Source organism: Babjeviella inositovora (assembly GCF_001661335.1).
Source record: "Babjeviella inositovora NRRL Y-12698 unplaced genomic scaffold BABINscaffold_2, whole genome shotgun sequence".
Classification (NCBI taxonomy): domain Eukaryota; kingdom Fungi; phylum Ascomycota; class Pichiomycetes; order Serinales; genus Babjeviella; species Babjeviella inositovora.
Window position 1 is genome coordinate 303,002 of NW_017566839.1, and position 20,289 is coordinate 323,290.

The following is a 20,289-nucleotide window of genomic DNA, read 5'->3' on the forward strand; positions in this document are numbered from 1 at the left end:
AGAGGTAGCTGGACCAGAAGTTGCTGGACCAGAGGTAGCTGGACTAGAGGACTTAGTGGCTGGGGAGGAGGTAGCTGGACTAGAACTAGATTCAACTACAGTGACAGTGCTAGGAGAACCAGTAACCACAGTGGTAGAGGTCTTGACAATGCCGGAAGACGAAGAAGTAAACGACGAAGCGGCAAGCGTGGTGGAAGGAGTAGAAGAAGAGGAAATGGCGCCACTGGATTGAGTGGCGGGTTGCGAGGAAAAAGATGAGAAAGTTGATGGAGAAACAGAACATTCTTCCAAGTAGACAACCACGGTTGAGTAAACGGTTTTTGGACACGATAAAGTGGAAACGGTGGAGCTGAAAGTGAATGGATTGGAAATATCAGCGGCCGAAACCATTGCTGACATAATTCCAGCACTGGCAAGCAACTTATTTGAAGGAATCATAGCTACTGGTAGAGGCAATTGAATACGGCGTAGAGAGAAAAAGCCAAATAGTATCTATGACGAAGGAAGTTGTAAGAAATACCAGAAAGAGAGACTTTTCGTCATATGTCTTTTTCACGGGCAAGCTCGGACGGTCGGCTCTGGCGGAGTATGGAGTATTTATTATTTTCCTATTTCCAACAGGACAGAAACAAAAGTGGACAAGGCGTCCGAATTTGGTAGAAATGAGATTGGGGCGGCGCCAGGAGTGGAAATGCATTACAGGTACACGCAAGGAGCGCTATGGTCATGCAGTAAATTCACAGCCGTCTGTAGATAATAATTCCCAGACTGTTGGTCATCGTATGGTACTGCCTCGAATAGTCTCGTCCGTCTGATGACTATATTTGTGAAACCTGACTTAGAGGTGATATGCATCATGCAACTCTAAATCGCCCCGAGTGCTAGGCGAGGCGGCTGCAGGCGGGAGGGAAACATCTTTGTCGCAGGTGCACACATACGCGAGATGCGCCGAATTATGAGCCAGGGCAATTTGATTATATTTAGGGGTGTATACGTGACATATAGCTACTCAGGAGCAGTTTTTCTCACAATTTGTCAGAGGTTGTTAACCGAACCATGCTTTAGCTCCAAGAGATTGGTTAGCTTCATACAATAATTGCCATGGCTTATTATTTCAGAGTGAATCTATAAGCCAAAAAGCTCCTGCAGGTGCATAGAGCATAATACTTCTCTTTAAGTAGCTATCTTTTATGGGACGCCTGGCACCGCCTGAGTTGCATATTCTGCGGGACAGCTAGCGTACGTATTATTTTCTGCGAGAGGATACCACCTGTAAGGTCCGCCAGGGGTGTTGTGGGAGGATCCCTCGGCCATGGCTTATCGCAGGGTGACCACTGTCCCCCTGTCATGCGTGGAATATGCCAAGGGTGTCACCAGCGTAGCTACAAACCAAGTTCGCGCGGAAACGATTATGCAGACACCTTGCTAAAATAGACCAGACGAGCTACCATATGCAATGTCGCTTGAATTCGGGACAAGGGCTAAGGCAATGTACGCACGCGGCGCCCCCGGTGCCACTGTCTGAAGAATAGGTCAGCATGAAACGCCACTTCTCCCGGCATGCTGCACTAGAGCCCTGATTTAACTCATGACCTGAGAAGGTGAAGTAATATGGATGTGAACTAAACTGGTAAAATTACCTCTGCTACAGCTTGTGTACCTCCAAAGTGCAGACCGTCACCTTTTTCAATGCAATTTGAGATGGACGCAAAATAAGAAAGCTAGAAACGTTTACAAATGATTTGGGGTTTGGTGCGTCAGGGGAGGCTAAGCTACCTCAGATCTAGACGAGATACTGTGTGGTAGCTATAGACCATTTGACTGACGTTAATATGCTGGCAGTTTTAGAAACGAGCTAGCGGACCTTCGGTCACAGGTCTTTAATTTACCTCGCAGCGGGTTGTGTAGTTCCAAATATGGTCTGCTATACTTTAGGCCTCCATTTAACGACGCACTGGAACCTAATAAAGAGGGGTTAAGACCCGCATACATGGAATTATAAATAAGGGAAGTTCTGGCACTTTACCCAATAGGTTGCTTCCGGGATATCATGTACTACCGTAGTCTGCCTAGACCACGTATATGTGGAACAGGATGTCTTACAGTGGTATCCACATCACAGACGGCTTATTTTGGCGGCCGCGGGGCACTGCTGAAGGAGATACGAATTCCAGTAAGGGGAAGCGGATCTACAACGGTCTTGGCCATGAAGCTAGCGTCCTACGCTAACGGGGCCGTGTCTAAACTAGACTTTTCCACGTGCATCCAAGCTCCAAAATTGCGGTAGTCATTCTAGTATTAAAAGTCGTTCCCCGCTAAAAAATAGAAGACAATTCTTAAAATTATAAGAGGTATTCTGTGGGACAAGGTTGAGGCCTGTCTAATTCTAGGCTTGCGGGCTTTGGCGTTACCCTGGTACAAATCCCTTGTCGATAAATAAACAGACGCATCCACATGCATAAGACTGCTGTAGCTAACCGGATTTGCTCGACCCCGCTTACTTTTATATCCCTCCTGGAACGCCATGACCGGCTAGTCTGACAATGGCGATTCAATATACTGATAACCAGCGAGGCTACTTATGGCGCACTCTACAGTAACAGGTTAGGTCAACGCATGTACCATGTCAGTCTTGATTAGGATATAATGCTTTCGAGTCTAGGCATGGAATTCTGTTTTAGGAGAAAATGTCGTTCGAGAGCTGAAAGTAGTACCTAAGGAAGCTAAACAAAATCCCCGCTTCTTGCATTTAGGAAAACTATCTTGTGACAGTTGCTAGTAAAACTTATATAGCTTCTTTCCACTAAGTTCATGCACGCTACGACAGAAGGGCATTAGTGCCGACAATTAGAAAACCAGGAGAAATTCCCTGAAACGAGAACTAAATATAGTCTCTTTGACGGTCTGTGAAGGACTTTACTTGTTTTGGATTGAGTGTGTACCGTTAAGCCAGAAATAGCCGGTTCCCCCCGAACGCCTATTAACGTTTTTGGGCATCTCAAACAGCGTGGTTCTAACACAGTTGGTCAGCCCTATGGATGGTATTTCCATCCATTATCAGGTAGCAAGACTGTTACCAGTATTTCGTCCTCTCTTAGCGTCTTTTCGATACAGGAAAACTAACTTTCTGACCGTCACTATTACACGAAGGGAAGTGAGATCTGATGGAGGAATGGCTATAAATAGGTTGCTATGCTCTAATTATGTAGAAGGTTGGAGCTCCCCGTACTCACAGCCGTAAAATCGGCCCTGTAGGCAGAGCAACCACCGGAAGTGAAAGGTTATATGTGTGGAGGCATAAAGCTATTTTTAGTACAGGTATACATCTTAAGCAGATATACTCGTATCGCCGTACGGCTCGGTTTATGAAATTACCGGAACACCTCGGAGAGATGAGTCTTCAAATACCAGTAACCATATCGGAGTTGCAGGTAAAAGTGCGGTACCTTAATACCCACACACTATCTGATACTACATGTTCGTATAGCCTATAATGGTGCATACTCCTGAGAATTCGACGATGTAAAGTCAATTAAACGCCAACATTCCACTTTAATGCGTTTTCTATCATTAAGGAGTGTACTTAAACTTCAGCAATAGCCATAGGCGTGTACGAGCATCGGACCTTAGATTATATAATACTGTATTTCCACACAATAGATCTGCAGTCGGTTATAAGTGAAATTGTGCCTAGACCCAGACCATTACTGAATTGTATTGACCATTTTCTAATAGGCCCTTAACGTATAAAGCTATTACTTCTAGCACTTACTAGACCAAGGTCTAGTGTAGAAAGGAACTCACCTAGCGGAGGGAAAAAGTAGTAAAACCAAGTAAATGGCATAATCCATAGAGACTGAAGATATGCATTGTTGTAAAGATATACTCTACTCGGTCATCTTTGCCCGTTGTTCCAGATCGACATGTACCTAGCTTCGTATACGGGCATTTGGACCTTTGTTCAAAAGATCCTTACAGCGGACTTCCAGTTCCGTCGGGATTCAATAAGTGGACTTCGGATACTTTATATAGCTGTTTTAATGAAAACCATTCTATTCTAGTCCAGTTAAGCTCCACTTACCTTGAGAGATATCGTACATGTATATCTAGATGCGTCATGAAATGCAATGGGTAAGAATTGGAGCTATCACAGAGCCCCCAGGTAAACATGTGACAGAGGGGTCATACGTATGTGCATTTATGAAAATTAAAATCTTTAAAGTACCCTGCGTGGCTGTAATAAGGATGCACCAGTCTTAATAAATAAAGAGGCATGGGGCTATATAGATGGCTCGCCTGTGTCTGCTTTGTTCTACAAATGGTACATATTTTTTCAGCAAAACGCGTCTGCAGGTTCTCCACTTTTCGGCGCTTGTTTACATTTAAAAAAAATCCTCGGCGTCTATTACCCTTCGCGAATTTAAGCAAAATCAGACCATCAACCTACCCAACTCGTTTCCTCTGTGACTATGCCATAATATGATCGGTAATGCGCAACTAGAAATCACGCTGATCAACGGAACCTCCGCCAGGTCATACAGCCAGTTTGCGGTCCAGCACAACGTCATCGGCTATGCCGCCAGCGGGGGTGTAGTGGTTTGTCATCTCAAAGACGGTGCCGCACAGAATCAGCGGTTCTACTGTGCCAATAACTTTACCCAACCTGAGACGCTTCTGGGCCTCGACACCTACTTGCCGTCCGATGGGCTGGAAGTGCAGCGAGATTCGTATGGGTATGCATTAAACTGCGACGCCTTTACCTGGGGGGCCGCGCCATCTCCAAGCCATGTCGCTATTCCCAGCTCGCCTAGTAGGTCGCCCATAAACTCAAAGTACACTGGAAATGATGATTTCCCCGCCAAGCTGAAGCTCAAGTCCATCCATTGTATTGCTATATCGCCTGACCGGAAGTTGCTCGCAGTGGGGGAAAGCGGCCACCAGCCAAGAATCTTACTCTTTTCCCTTGCTCCAGATGCTTCTGGTACACCAATAGCTATTATCAACGAGCACCAGTTTGGAGTGAGCGCTCTTACCTTCTCGCCCGACTCCAGTAGCCTTTGCTCCTTGGGGTTCACCAACGACGGGTTCTTACACGTTTGGAAACTCCATCGGTCCCCTGCAGCATTGACAGCCACGCTAACCCAGAGTAACAAGTGTTCTACCATCATCAACAAGCTCTTGTGGATCAACGGAAACATCATCACCCTTGGATTGCGGTTCATCAAGTTGTGGTACTTTGCCGAGAACCTGGCAAGTCCGACCAAAAACACAGCCATCAAGGGACGAAACGTTCTTCTAGACGAGTTTATGAACTCGAACTTTGTTGACGCTGAAATTGTGAACGCCGAGGAAATTTTGTTTGTGACTGATCAAGGCGAGTTTGCCCTTTTACCCGTCCAGGACGAACAGTTGAGGCTAGTCAAAATGAAGCGACTTTTAGATCAAGCTCAGTCTGTGCTTGTGGACCACGAGAAAAATCTTTTGTGGGTAGCCACTGACAGGGTTGAATGTGTATCGCTCGAGTCGTTAGTTCCAGACTCAGACCTCAAGATCAAAAAGACACTTCATTCCGTGCACGCCCTGCCCCACAGAGCCAAACCGTTGGAAGGGATATTGCTTATGGACGAGGTGAGCCCGAATGTGCTCGTATACCTAGATTCCAACGAGCGTATCTCGAGCTTCAACAAAGAAACCAAAGTCGTCCAGGTGCTTGTTAACTCGTTGTTGAAAAACTTGGGAGGCGTGAAAGAATGCACGTCAGGCGCCCCCCTCGTCTTTTCCAAAACAGCAGAGATCAGGAAGTTGGTGAACAATAACAGTAGCCTCGAACCCCTAATGAACTTCCAACTCCCCTCGAATGCATTAATTGAAAATGCGCTCACATGTCTTGATGCATTCAAAGACCTCCTCGTTCTCGGCGACAAGTACGGCAGTTTATATGTTTTGTCGAACGCAAACGAGGTCAATACCCACAAACTTGTCTTTAATGCTCGGGCACACGAATCTACGGTGAACGATCTTGTGGTTTTTGAGTTTAAGCAGCTCCAGGTGATTGCTTCTACCAGTAGGGATAAAATGATTCAAGTGTTTACCAGGGATTCTTCTCTTCCAGATAGTGAGTGGTCTTTGCTCAACACCTTATCAGTGCACAGAAGCACAGCCTCCCAGGTAATTCATCATGAGGGCAGAATTATTGTTTCATCACTAGATAGGAGCATCTCGATCCACAAACTTGAAGCCCTGGAAGGAGAAGGAAACGCAGAGAAGGTTAGAATTGTGCAAGAAAAGATTATCATTCTCAAGAATTCGCCTGTGGCAATCAAGGTTTTCCGAAACGAATTGATTGTCTCCACCAACGACAAAGTATTGTCTGTGTTTGACCTCAGCAACTTTGAGCTCATTCGAAATTTGAAGTTGTTCAACGATTACAACCAGTCACTATTAGTTGAACACCTTCTCATCCAGAACGACCAGATTTTTGTTTCGTGCAACGATAAATCCTTGAGAAGCTTCCTGTATAGTACCGGCAAACCCATTGCCACCAACTGGGCCCATTCAGATGTGATTATTGGCTTGATGATGATAGATGCCTCCCTCTTGACCATCAGTAACGATGGCTGTGTGTTTAACTGGGAATACAAAAACCGGGAGTCTAACGCTACTTTCAAGGAGGCCATGTCTCGAGATGACCCTGAGGATTGGCTCAACTCCCCGCTCAAGCAAAAGGTTACCAGGAAGATTTTGTCTGCCACACCGGTAGCCCTCGCTGCTCGAGTTGGTAGAACGGTTCCAATCACCACACCGTCTCGTAAACTTGCACCTGCTTCCCCCTCTCCGAGGAGGAACCTAAGCTCTCCAAGAGTTTATACGCCGGTATCGAGCCCTCCCAAATCACCGCTGCGGCCTGCTGTCACAAGACCCTTGGCCCCTTCCATGTCGCCCACACCAAGAAACAGATCACCATCGCCTGTGTCTTCTGCGGTTCGCGTGACAGCAGCCAATATCATGTCCTCTCCTCGCTTGAAATCAGAGTCAACCCCACGACTTGCCAACCCGCTGACAGCGCGTCTCTCTCTATTTGGCGGTGCAAACCAAAAATTAAACGGCTCGGGATACCTGCCCGTCGTTGAAGCAGCGATTGCGTCTCGGGGGATTGCCATTACTGAGGAAGCCAAACCGAATGCAGAATGCTCCGACATTACAACGGTCTTGACCATGTTGGGGGCACTACAGAACGCGGTCAAGAACAAAGAGTATGCCGCTGAAGATTTAGCCCAGATAAAGAGTGCACTTATGGCTACGTTGGGGGTTATGAACGAGGGAATTCTTGAGGATTACAGCGATAAATTGCTTGCCATGTTTGAAAGAAAGCTTGGTGAAAGGAATGAGCGTAATGTCACACTGACACCAAATGACCGAAAGCTTGATCTACAGTTGACGGAAGGATTCGCCGGCTTGGCAGTCGGTGACTAAGAACTGAGTATAATGGAATCCACGCTTATTCAAAACGATATGCATTTCCATACGTATCATTGACAACAATACGGTAATGATAGAGCCTGAAACCTCGCTATTACTTTTCAAGGGTTTAAAGTAAACCAACTTCTATTCATGTATTGACGTTACTCTCATAGTGCGCCAAATTTTCGCGGCTTAAGCCCCAATTCATCATAAAGTTTCAGCAATTCAGGTTAACATGCACACAACAGGGAGCCAGTAAAAAGAAAAATTCACATTTACCGTCATTTTTTTTACCGAACTAATTAAAAGTCATTTCCCACGTTGAAAGCAAGCTCGCGATATACTTTCAATTGGCATGGGCACATCTATTATCAAAAGCTCAATAGTTGGTTCATGCCCCAAGATTTGTAAAATTTACAAATCAGGTAATCTGGGTATCCAATAATGTGTTAGCCTCTGAGGTTTTTAAATTTGATATTTCGCCATTAGTACTATCTACATGTTTACAAAACAGTACAAAGTAAAATCCCCGCTTGGCATCAATCGAATGGTACTTATCGCATGGATTTCGCTAAATAGTCACGCTTACGGAGCATACGCGAGGTTCTCATTGACCTGGCCGGGTAGAAGAAGTTTATAGAGATAACTACAACCTACAAAAAAGCTCTGAACGGTGATTAAGCGATGAAAGTTGCGCGTGTCAATCCTGGGTCCCATCTGTTTAGACAGAGACTTTAGCTGAACCTTCAAGGAGTTCACGCGCTCTGATTTGCAATGGGTTATTCAGATTTGAGCCGGCGAAACGCTCAATATCTAGATACATCCCAAGACGAAATCATTGATATATAAATTATCTAATCCTCCACTCATGGATGAATTTTGTTGATCGCATAAATATTCCCCTGCCTATATGTGAGTCACCTTCACCCCACTGGTGACGTACAAAAAACAGTGCCCACGATCCAAATCAATCTAATATCACATTACAAATCTTTCAAGACATCAAGTATCCTGCCAGGACACCTATATACACGAGTAACTATCCTAACGTCTTGGTTTGATCACAGCAGCCTCGATAGGGTCTTCCTTCAGCTCCGAGCCGGCCCACGGGTTTGACTCACCGGACTGAGGGTCTTGAATATTCTCCTCACCCTGGGTACGCGGGATCCCCTGGGCATTGATCTTGCCCAACTCCGCCAGCAACGCCGCCTCGTGCTCGCGCTTCATTTTCTCGCCCTCCAACTTCCAGCGCTCGTCCGCCTGCCGTGCCAAAACCTTGATGCGAATCTGTCTTTGCTCGTCGGCGATTAACTCCTCCAACGTCGGATGCTCCTTACGCATGTGTCGGAGCCACTGCATCCACTGCGGCGGGGTATCGAACGTATCAGCAATAAATGCACGTTCCTTAACCGTTTCCTTAATACGGCGCATACGTAAGAAGTTGCCGTCGTTGGTCCACTCCCAGTAGGTATTTCCATTGAGGTCATAGCCGATGAAGAACTTGGTGCGCCACGGCACGTTGCGGAGCGCACACCACTTATGGAAGAGTTGTTTGAAGGGGGTGACCTTTCCGTTCAAGCGTTCCATTATGAGGTAGATATGGGTATTTAGGAGATATTATTTGGGAGATGTTATTTAGGTATTTGTAAGGTATCGACGAGTGTAGAGGTAGCTCCGATTTTATGCATGTGTACTGCACGGAGCGAAAATTATTCGTAGTATGGGGGTTGCCACCACTTCAGACAAGGCTGGTTGAATTTTGATATAACAATCATGCTTTGAAAGTATTTTAGGATATTTCAATATTTGCATGTACCTGGGGATGAACACACATTGTTTAGATAGATATGAACTGGTTATGTGAAAGTCACACGGCAGTCGGGTTACCAGGCGTATTGATCATTCGAAATGATACAAAACTATTTAACCATGTAACGTGATTGAGAGTAGACTAAACTATTTTGTCATAAATATTTACACAATTTCTCATTCGGCGAGGTGCTTTTCATGTATACTAGCTCAGTTATTCCGGAGGCTTTTCTTCAGAATTCGCCCAAACCCTTCCAGGCTGAGATCGTATGGGGTTATGCTATTATATCGCTCTCTACCATGTATAGTCAGGTTTACTTCAAAAATTTTCCCTAGAATCTGCGAAACCGGATCAAGGGCTATCCAGATTGACAATCATCACTATGTACATGATAACCCGTACTGCACGAAAAATATTCGTTATGCACACTCAAACAGCCCGCCTATTTACTTGAGTCATTACTCTAGTTACTCCAATTTTACGATTAACCACTTACCATAGCGATAATGATTCAAAAGTTACACACACTTTTGGGCCACACGGACAAAGTGTGGTCGGTCTCGCTCCACCGGACGCTTCCGCTTGTGGCTACGGTCTCGTCAGATAAGCAGTGCCGCGTGTACGACCTCGGTTCCGGGCAGTTGGTGACTGTACTCGACGACACACACAAGCGCTCAATCTGCTCGGTAGCGTGGAAGCCTACGAGTGCTCTCGAATTGCCCGCGCTCGCAATGGGCTCGTTCGACGCCACCGTCTCCATCTGGGGCCGGGAGGACCACGAGGATACGGGCGACGACTGGAACCTCTTGGCCATCATCGAGGGTCACGAAAACGAGGTCAAGGGCGTGTGCTGGAATAAAGACGGGTACTTGCTCGCATCATGCTCGCGCGACAAATCAATCTGGATCTGGGAGACGGACGAGTCGAACGACGAGTTTGAGTGTATCTCGGTCTTACAGGAGCACTCGCAGGACGTTAAGCACGTGACATGGCACGGTGCCGAGGATTTATTGGCGTCGCTGTCGTATGATGATACAGTCAGGATCTGGCGGGAGGACGATGACGACTGGAGCTGCGTCGCGGTGTTGAATGGGCACACGGGGACGGTGTGGTGCTCGGACTTTGAAATTCAGACGTCTCAAACCGCCAGGTTAGAGAGCGAAGCAAATGGGGAAGCGAATGGGGAAGCGAATACGAATGGTGTCGGGCGTGAAACCCGACTTGTGTCCTGCAGTGATGACACAACTGTGCGTGTGTGGAACCGAGTCGCTATCTCCAGCTCCTCGGCCTTCCGCACGAACGAACAGTGGGAACAGCAATCGATTTTGCCCCAGATCCACACCCGAGCAGTCTACTCGGTCAGCTGGAGTCCGTACTCACCGCGTATTGCAAGTACGGGGTCTGACGGTAAATTGGCCGTGTATCGTGAGTCGGCTGCGGGCTGGGTAGTGGAACTGGTGCAGGAGCTTGCGCATGGAATTTACGAGGTCAACTCGGTTGCGTGGGGGAGGCTGGGGGAGCTGGAGATTTTAGTGACTGGGGGTGACGACGGGAATGTTCATGTCTGGAGTGTGAGCAATTAAATAGGTAATGAAGGTAAAGAAAGGTTGAATTGAGATAGAGAATTGAAGGCGTATGATAGAAATGAAATATTCTGAAATTTTACATTACCTTCAGTAGTAATAATGCCGACAGATAACACTATGTTCACTTTTAAAGTTAAATTATTGCTCATTGACTCATTTATTAAAGCTCTTTAATGAAAAGTAAAGCTGCACAAATATTCCACTAGAACACACGGTTTTAAAGTTAGGAGGAGGAATGGAGGAAGGAGAGATGAGAAGGTGTATAGGGATACTTAAGACTGCTGTGGATGGAACAAGGGCAACTGTATTTTCAATATAAGGGGATAATCAAAGGCAGATTTGAGAGATTTACTATGCTATAATAGCGTAATAAAAGGGGGGATGGAGGGTGTCTGTATGGTGATTCAGATAGTCCACAGAAATATGTTTGCAGCAAAATCGATTAGTAACTTCTCCGGAGACATAGTTTCCAGGAATATCCAGATTTGAGTTAATTGCCAAGCAGTGAAAAATTATAGACAGCCATCGTGACATATTAGCCATTCTATCCATCCGCTACTTACTAGCCACCTTGTACTTACGAATTTTTTATATCATTTCTTGGTAATTTAATCCAGCTTCCCGTTGAATGTCATCCTTTATAACTTCGCTGTTAGATACGTAAAATATCCTGATCACGAGCTAATGTACTATCGGTATGCACACGGAGAGAGATTTTTGTCCGACTTCCAGACTATGGCTCCGAGACATCGATGGGTGGACTTAGATCATAGTTCTGGGTTATTTTATCTCATTCAATCCTAAGTCTTGATACTAAGTACAGTTGGTTCAGATCTATTGACGCCGTAGGTAACATGCACCCGTTAGGTCAGCCAAAATCTACAACCCTAGACCTTATCAGATGTCTTGAGACAAGTCAGGCTGAGTAAATTTTCCGAGTATTTTTTTAAATCATGGTTTAGGTCTTAACCTAGGTCATTAACTCACCCTAAATAAATTCTACTTCATCTCTAGATCGTAATCCTGTGTCAAATTAAATTCATATATTGGCTAGACTTTACTGCAGGCATGATTTTAACCATGGTATTATGCATGATCACAAGCATGGTTTTAACCATGGACCATATCATACACTAGGGTGGAACAAGTCCTGGCACGCCTTTTCAGCTATAGATAGCTCATTTCGCTCGTCATGGGGATGCTGGTTATACCCGACCTCGCGTCACACGACCAAACTAGGCAAACATCGCCAACATAACCACGCCCATAACCACACTCAAAATCAACAACAAGCAGCATGACCTCCCTCCCGACCGCCGCTGGTACCGCAACGCCTTGTGAAGCTCCCTGCCAGCCATCCGTGTCTCATCTGCCACAGTATACAAATTAGACTCGATATTATCCACCATCGTCCCCTGCTCCGTCACAATGGTTCCCAAGTCTCTAAAAATCTCGTTCAACTCGTCGACTCCATGTTGGATCTGCGCTATCTCGCGTTCCCTCTGCTCCACGAGATTCTGGTGGTATTCCAACTCCTCAGCATTAAGCGGTTCGTGTTCAATAATCAACTGCTGCGATTCTTGCGGTTCTTCCTCTTCCGTCTGGGCCATTGCCACACGGGACTCCTCATTCAACCGGAGGTTAACCTCGTTGTACGTTTTCTGGAGGTTGGAAAACTCCGCTAGCGACGCCTTCACCTCTCGCATCAACTTATTCCTGGTAAAAGATTGGGTTGTGGTGAGTTCCACTCCGCCAGCCTCTAAGTCCTCGATCAACGCTTTCTGTGCGTTGGTGGCGTCGCGCAAGCCCTTGAACGAATCGTTTAGCTGCCCAATGAGTGCCACCGTGCGCGTTTTGGCAGCATCAAACGCTACAGAGTCGACCCCGGAATCAGCTTTACCGAGGCTCTTGATCTGCCGCGACAAACTCACAAGGTCGTTGTTGATTTCAAAGAGGCAGTTGGAGATCTGAGAAGCAGCAGTGTCAAACTCCGGTGTGTCAGTATATGGGGTGGTCATAAGGAAAGGGGCCGTGGGAAGTAGAATGGAGGGGCACCAGAAAATATATGCTAATTAATAATAGGGCAATGGAGATCCGTTAGAGTAGTGTGCTAGAGTAGAGATATGTTGAGGATGACCCAGTGGTTGGTGTCGTTTGCGATATATCCTGAGGCTTGGAGCCGTTGAGGCTGTGACGTAGCACGCAAGGAACCAGCCACACTTCCTTTGGGGGACATTAGCATGCACGCGCCACGTATCTCGTTTAGCCTCAGTTGTCAAGAGAAAGGTACACTGGCGTTTTATCAGTATAAATATGCTCTAACAAATCATTCTATTCATTTTTTCCCCAGCTTTCAGAGTGTTGAAGCCACACTTGATTTAAATATCATTTACCTTTTAGTCTTTATAACTCCATAGGATCTAATCCAGACAGCTGAGTGTCCAGTACTGGAAGGGCATCCGTAACCGATAAATAAAAGAGCTTAAACCCAAAAGCTTTCCTTAGTGAACCAAACAGAACGGTGTTCCAAACTAGAATACTGAGATCCTATCAACCTCAAATCAGCCCCCTCAGTATCTTGACTATCACGTCTACGCCACTGATTAGACGTTCACCAGAAAGAAATACTAATCTTCGCAAGAGATTGTTTTCCTGTGAAACTTGGATTATATATGCACCGCTGGTTATACTTTCATCCATGACACAGACCATACTATAAAACCTTCATTATAGAGAGACACTACCGCGAAGCCTGGCCGAATCCGAAACAACTATTTACTTTTAAGACTATACCACGCATACCGACAAGAGATGACCAAACCTTTGCTCGATCAGAAACGATGGCCAAAGATTCAATGGCTAGTCCTCCTTCTTCTTTCTAAATATATACGACTTAATGCGGATAAGAAACAAACTAAGCATGGTCATCAAGGAAACCACCATTAACAAAATTAACACCTCATTTTCCAAGAACGATTCCGCGTCCCAGAAACTCACCTCGTTATCACTCTTCATCAACACGTTGTGACGCGGCTGGTTCCACTGGGGCTCGATCTTGCCGAAATGGTTGTTACGCTCCACCTCGTGGAGCCGCGAAGGATGCTGCGAAAGGTCCGCAAAGATTTCATACTTCTCAGGTTGCGATTTCTGGTAGGCCGGTGGCATTGGGTGCACGTTCTGAGCCGTGTCACTGACATAGACGACCGAATGGTAGGGAGACGGCATCCGCTTCAACATCATCCCCAACGTGGTGTCGCGCACCAATAGCGCCTCGATGCGCTCTTTGGGATCGGTAGGCAACGGCGGAAAGGTCAAACGGACGACCCGCTTGCGAGAATCGATGAACTCGTGCTGCTTGAAGTCTACCCAGGAGTCCCCGTTATAAGTGATTGTTTCAGCCGAACATCGCTCAATGATAGTCTTTTCAAGTGCATCAAGATCCAAGACCCCCCGCGTGTGCGGAAACGTGAGGAGCGTGGAGGACAGACTCATCGCCTGGCGCAATGCCGGCCAGTGGTGCTTGTTGGCGAGGTCCTGGAGGGTCAACCCGGGATGGCTCACTAAAACGTATACATTGGATGAGCAATGACCAACTAATTCATTTGCCACAGAAGTGACTTCATCGAGCGAGAAGGGAACAGGCTTAGGCGAAGCGAGTTTCAGTGATATCCCCGGAACACTAGAGGTTAGCATGCGCTTCGGAAGGGAGGGATGAATACTTACAGGCTGTGGGAGAAGATGACAGCGGGAGACGACTGGAAACATATAGCCTGGGAAATTAGACCACAGAGGACTAAGAGCAAAAGTTTCATCTTGAATAGGGGGAGAGAGCAAAGAAAGTGTGCCAGCTTTCCGTCGAGTGGGATTTATAGTGAACGTTTTGCCTTCGATAGACGTGCGGCTCGGTGAGAACGTGGAGGGGGGCTCTGTGTCCGTCTTGGCTTGCGGTATAGGCTGACTGTGTTGGATGATGGAAATAAATCATTGGCTTGAGCATGAGTCTTTTTCTGGGTATAAGGAGGGAGCTCGTGAAAAATTAGCATTAAATAATCATAGACACATCACCTTGTGAAGCTTGCGCCCCGTCGAGTGGGGTGGCGCCCACCTAAAAGGTGTCACAGACTATTAACTTAACATAACTGGGGAATATAATAATTGTAATACTACTAGTTACTGGTAAGAACCAAGTCACAGTTTACAGGTTCACCCCAACTGAGGTACATTTATAGGTCATAGTGATGACGAAATTACATTCTACTAGCGCATGACTAAGCTGGATCTGCTTTACGTGCACTATCTAAACTGCTTGGCTAGAATTTTGAATACCTAAATGATATTTAACTAAACAAATGCCGTTACTTTCTTCAAACTAAACTCAAGAAACGCGAATTATATCATACTCTCTAGTTTCAGGGACAAGTATTCCCCTTTCTAATTCGTCCTTGGGTTACAGGGTTTCGTCTCTACGTCTTCATCCAAGGTCTTCCACCCGCTTTATGCACATGCGGACCTACTCTCAATTGTCACTAGTATTATAACTCTTTTATGTCATGTAAGCACACCGTAGCTCATTTAATCATAATTCATTCAGTCTACTTACAGATAACATCCACGGTGAAGTCTTCTTCCAACTCGGTATCACCCACGCATATGCCCATTTCCAATTCCTCGTCATCAAATACTAGCAGGACGGCGGTGCCTGCAGGCAACTTCTTAATCGTAATATAATGCCGTACCAACTTACTGATAAGGGTATCGGCACTAACCTTCACTTTGAGCGTGGTATTATCCTGGCTCTTCATTACGATGGGGAAATAGCCCTCGTCTGCACTTTCTCCCAAGACACCGGTCGGCTCATCGCCAAACTCGGGTAAGTCTTCGTCAGACAAGTCTTGCTCCACTTCCACCAACGATTCGTTCATAGAGGCGAACAACTTTGTGAATTTCAACTTGTTTGCAATCTCGGGAAACTCGCGGAACGTTGGTAATGCCCAAGATTCAATGAGCAAGAAGGTGAGGTGAGGTTTTTCCGTTTCGACGGGAATCGATAGCGTCGCTGGCTTCATGTGTGCCTTCACAGCCATTTTCTGCTCAATCCAGATCAACTCCACTAAGTTCAGAGCGTATATTCCGTGTAACTCAGAGGGGGCAAGCCTACAGAAACTAGACAAGGCCGTGAAGATTACCTTGGAAAACTTGGTCATGCCCTTGACACACATCTTGATGCTCAAATCCTGCGAGCCCGGAAGCTTTGACTTGATGTCTACCACGTACTCACGCCTTTTCTCCGTCTCTCGGTCGATATAAGACGTTGGAACAGTCACAGGAAGCACTACCGGTGGTAGATCCACGTCAAAGAGCTCTAGCTCGGGCCGCACCGGTGCCCTGGCCTTCTTTGTGTAAGTGAACTGTGCCGGTGGTGGTGTGATCGACCGCTTGAGCGTTGCTTTTTCCGCCCGTGAAGGTATAGGGGCAACCACCTGGTCTTTATCAAGCGATACCGACGGCTCGTCCATTTCGTCCAGTACCACTACAGGCTCTATCTTTGCCTTCTTCTTCTTCTTTTTCTTCTTTGGCACTTCAGGTGGCAGTGAGAGTGTGAAGTTGTATGCGAGCGAGAAGAAATCGTCTTCAATAGAAGCCAGAGGCTGGGCTGGAGTTTCGGCATGAGGAACAGGTTTAGAGTGAAAAGCTCCCTGTTGGGCGATAACTGGGATCGCTTGAGCTGAAACAGGTTCTAACCGAGCCGGAATAGCCTCAGATTGAGTTGTAATAGGCTGACTTGGAAGTTGCTCTGCATCAATAGGCACAGATTCAACGAGAGGCACTGCTTCAACAGAAATGTCGGGCACTGAATTAACAGAAATAGGACTGGATCCAGTTGAAATAGCCTCTGACTGGTCAGCAAGAGGCTGAAGGTCAACGATCAAACGACCCAAGCCCAGGCCATTGGAAATTGGGGTTGCGGGAATGTCAGACACCTTTGTGATATTCGACACCATTGGCGCGTCGACCTGCTCATTTACCGACATCTCCATGGTTATAAAGCAATTTCCGTGTGATTTTGGGGGATGTTCTCACAGGACGTATTGTGATGATGGAAACGGTTCATGGTTTGTAATCCGCAACGTTATTTTTCTTGTGCCGCAGCCCGATGTGTCCTAAATTCGTTGCGTCGAAATCCTCAGCTCAGTAACCCGTCAGGCGCGTGCGCGGTAGAACTGAGGTAAGGAGCTGCCAAATGGGATATAAAGAACAACCAGGTGAGATTGTCACGCAATAATAGTTATACTGAGGGATAATTTATATATAAAGTTTCTCAACTCATTCCAATGACCAAAAATAGAAAGTGTAATCAGCTACAATGCTGATTCATAATTCACTTTAATCTACATGCACCACAACCCCGCCAAGCTGCATTACTCACATTTGACTTGTGATTTTATTTGACTAGAGCTAGAATAATATATATCAGCATAACTAGGTAACAAGCACTAACAGCAGCTTTGGTATTAGTGTGATTTTATACGTCGTATCGCGGGGGAAGGCGTGTCATTCCTGAGTAAGTGAACGTCAAACTATACAAGTCTAAACTAGACTCCGCTTGAATTTGCTAGCTATTCGATTGATATAAAATTAATTCACCCATATATCGATAGAACCATCAATAACCAGTTTTATACAACTTTGGGTATAAAATACCAAACCTGCAGAGCGATACGCCAAGTTCTTTGCCGAGAGCGTAATTGTAAATATTATATTGGTATCCACAGCTATAGTTTAAACAGATATGAAACTCGGATCAGGTGGAAATTTCCCGTACAATCTCCTAATGACCATAATTTACTCTTCGGTCACCTTTTGGCCATGAAGTTCTTTGCCCATTCTAGGTTCACCACTACACCACCTTCGGTACACTCCACCACAACCCCATCCTCAGCCACCACAGCGTTGCTGCTGCTGACGTTGCCACCGCAGATATCTGACTCCCAATTAGTCAAGTCCCACTTCAACCCCTGGGTAGATAAGGTGCACTTGCGGCCCATAGGCAACAAACCACAGATGGGCCCGATCACCTGCTTGTCATAGTGGATGTAGTTCACACCACCGGGAACCAAAAAGACGATATCGTCTAAGGACACGAGGAAAACACCGAAGGAGGGACATTCTGCTGTAATCTTGTAGAGCTGGTTGATTGAATGGACTGTTTGGTCAAACCGGCCACCCAACGCATTCACCACTAGAAGTGTAACTGGCGGACAAGGCGCCGTAGAGTGCTCCTCCGCCAACCTGAGGAGTCCGTCTTCAGTGTCGATAGCCTCAAAGTCCACCGAACTCCCAGCTTGAAAGTACAACGATACAACGGAAATGGCCTTTTGGAAGTCTGTAGCATACTGGGAGGCCTGGTGGACCAAAACCGCTCCTTTGCCCTGGTAATACGTCTTGACTTCGTCAGTTAGCGAATCGAAATCACCAACGATAAAGTCTGGGATGTAGCGCTCTTTTTCCTCACCAAAGAACTCATACAATCGATTAGCCCCTCCATCGGCACAGACTCGGAGCAGACTATGGTCCCAGAGCATCGTGAGGTCTACATTGATGGCCTGGTTGAGGATGATAAGACACATCTTCGCGGCGTCGGGGTTGAAGAACGAAAGGATGTCAATTTCATTGGCACCACTTGGGACCGGGATTTTTCCCATGATGTCGGGATTTTCCACCACAAGGGACATGTTAAGCGGGAGAATAGCTGGGATATGACATCCAAGGAGGTGTTAATACGGGTTAAGTCTTCAATAAGCGTGTCCATCTAAGCGCATACTTTCCGTGCGGCTCATCGGTGTTAACAAAGTACGGAGGGCGTAAACGCGTGATGGTAGACTAGGGTGGTGATAGGCGTGACGGCTTAAAAAACGAATTTACAGTATACGAGGGGAATATTTTCAACATTTGGAAAGTCAGGTGCTATTTTAATGGACTTCTGGAGTTTGAAAGCTGTATACTGGTCTTTGGTGGTTTTGAAAGGAGTAACAGACAAGAAGAAAAAAATCCCATGGGTTGGGGTTTAGTCGTAGTTGCCGTATCCTATAGATGATTTTTGTTCAAAGAGATATTAAAAGCCAGGAAAACTAGAAAATACTACATATACCCTAATCCACAACGAAGGTAGCCTATAGCGAATTGAACGCAAATTAGTGGCCGCTACACCTCCCTCCAAGAACGGAGGCTTGGTACTGCGCCGCACCAAGTGTAAGAATACCACGTGACCATTACTCTATGGCTCTAACTGGAAATGAGTGCAGATTACAAAAGGCATATTGCTTTGATCAACCCCCTTCCCTTCTAGTCCAGATTCCTAATACAGCAAATATGTCTCTAGCATACAACAGTCCGGAAAAATACAAGTACAAGGTGGAGATCCAGCAGATGATGTTTGTGTCGGGGGAGACGAACGACCCTCCGGTAGAGACGACGTGTCTCATTGAGGACATACTCCGCGGCCAGGTGGTGGAACTTCTTCTTCAGGCGTCACGTAACTCGCAGAACCGTGGCTCCAAAAATGTGACCGCAGAAGATATCATCTTTCTCATCCGGCACGATAAGGCAAAGGTTAACCGCTTGCGGACATATCTCTCGTGGAAGGACGTGCGGAAAAATGCCAAGGACCAGGAAAGTGGCGGATTAGAGAACACAGACCAGTTACTCGAGGATGAGGCTTCGGCTCAGGCGAACAATGCGGGCAAGGGGCCAGCAGCAAACTCACAGTCGGTGATCAACAAAAACATGAGCAAAAAGTCGAAAATTAGACTTCCATGGGAGTTACAGTTCATGTTTTCTGAGCAGCCATTGGATACGGCTGCAGACGAGGACCAGGTTGACGAGGACGAAAAGGAGGCCATTGTGGCGTCGATGAAGCGGTTGAAGGCGGCAGATGACAGAACTCGAAACATGACGAAGGAAGAGTATGTTCACTGGTCTGAGTGCAGACAGTCGTCGTTCACATTCCGCAAGGCTAAGCGGTTCAGGGAGTGGTGTGGGATTGGCGTTTTGATGGACGGAAAGCCCCATGACGATGTGATAGATACGCTTGGGTTCTTGACCTTTGAGATGGTGTGCTCTATTACCGAAGAGGCTTTAAAAGTGAAGTTGGCACAAGAGAGTTACTCAAAGAACCACACCGAGGAGAAGGGAGGGAAGGAAAAGCGGAGACATTATTTGTTTGATGCGCCGGATGAGATGGCAAAGCCGATAGTGGCGAAGCATATTGAGGAGGCGTGGAGAAGGTTGCAGACAGTGGCGATCAAGAGGCGGGCGATTAGAAGCTTCAGAGGGGGGAGAGTCATGTCGAGAACCCAGCTTGTTTAGTGCATGGAGCTCCTCTTGGCATGAAGGGCCTTAAGAATTGGGTCTGGTATTAGCACAAAGTGCCTT

The 20,289-nt window shown here is 46.4% G+C and overlaps 8 protein-coding genes across 8 annotated transcripts; 3 read left to right on the forward strand and 5 right to left on the reverse strand.

Moving 5' to 3' along the window:
• Positions 1-4,425: 4,425 nt before the first annotated feature.
• On the forward strand, positions 4,426-7,945 carry BABINDRAFT_159814 (uncharacterized protein). The gene has a single exon (XM_019127896.1). The coding sequence runs from the start codon at positions 4,480-4,482 to the stop codon at positions 7,471-7,473; it is 2,994 nt and encodes a 997-aa protein (XP_018986866.1). The 5' UTR covers positions 4,426-4,479; the 3' UTR covers positions 7,474-7,945.
• A 330-nt stretch (positions 7,946-8,275) lies between these two features.
• Positions 8,276-9,525, reverse strand: BABINDRAFT_159815 (uncharacterized protein). The gene has a single exon (XM_019127897.1). It carries the CDS (start codon positions 9,046-9,048, stop codon positions 8,506-8,508), a length of 543 nt encoding a protein of 180 aa, XP_018986867.1. The 5' UTR covers positions 9,049-9,525; the 3' UTR covers positions 8,276-8,505.
• Positions 9,526-9,710: 185 nt separating this feature from the next.
• BABINDRAFT_159816 (iron-sulfur cluster assembly protein) lies at positions 9,711-10,982 on the forward strand. Its single transcript, XM_019127898.1, has one exon. The coding sequence runs from the start codon at positions 9,778-9,780 to the stop codon at positions 10,852-10,854; it is 1,077 nt and encodes a 358-aa protein (XP_018986868.1). The 5' UTR covers positions 9,711-9,777; the 3' UTR covers positions 10,855-10,982.
• Positions 10,983-11,995: 1,013 nt separating this feature from the next.
• On the reverse strand, positions 11,996-12,889 carry PEP12 (SNAP receptor). Its single transcript, XM_019127899.1, has one exon. It carries the CDS (start codon positions 12,873-12,875, stop codon positions 12,093-12,095), a length of 783 nt encoding a protein of 260 aa, XP_018986869.1. The 5' UTR covers positions 12,876-12,889; the 3' UTR covers positions 11,996-12,092.
• A 371-nt stretch (positions 12,890-13,260) lies between these two features.
• On the reverse strand, positions 13,261-14,669 carry BIG1 (Big1p; the record flags this gene model as incomplete). The annotated part of the gene is made up of 4 exons (XM_019130301.1): positions 13,261-13,304; positions 13,660-13,735; positions 13,855-14,536; positions 14,581-14,669. The coding sequence occupies 4 exons, from the start codon at positions 14,667-14,669 to the stop codon at positions 13,261-13,263; spliced, it is 891 nt and encodes a 296-aa protein (XP_018986870.1).
• Positions 14,670-15,208: 539 nt separating this feature from the next.
• BABINDRAFT_108681 (uncharacterized protein) lies at positions 15,209-17,153 on the reverse strand. Its single transcript, XM_019126800.1, has one exon. It carries the CDS (start codon positions 16,893-16,895, stop codon positions 15,450-15,452), a length of 1,446 nt encoding a protein of 481 aa, XP_018986871.1. The 5' UTR covers positions 16,896-17,153; the 3' UTR covers positions 15,209-15,449.
• A 302-nt stretch (positions 17,154-17,455) lies between these two features.
• BABINDRAFT_159821 (thiamine diphosphokinase) lies at positions 17,456-18,665 on the reverse strand. Its single transcript, XM_019127900.1, has one exon. It carries the CDS (start codon positions 18,588-18,590, stop codon positions 17,712-17,714), a length of 879 nt encoding a protein of 292 aa, XP_018986872.1. The 5' UTR covers positions 18,591-18,665; the 3' UTR covers positions 17,456-17,711.
• A 562-nt stretch (positions 18,666-19,227) lies between these two features.
• On the forward strand, positions 19,228-20,223 carry SPT3 (transcriptional regulator; the record flags this gene model as incomplete). The annotated part of the gene is made up of 1 exon (XM_019131588.1): positions 19,228-20,223. One exon carries the CDS (start codon positions 19,228-19,230, stop codon positions 20,221-20,223), a length of 996 nt encoding a protein of 331 aa, XP_018986873.1.
• Positions 20,224-20,289: the final 66 nt, after the last annotated feature.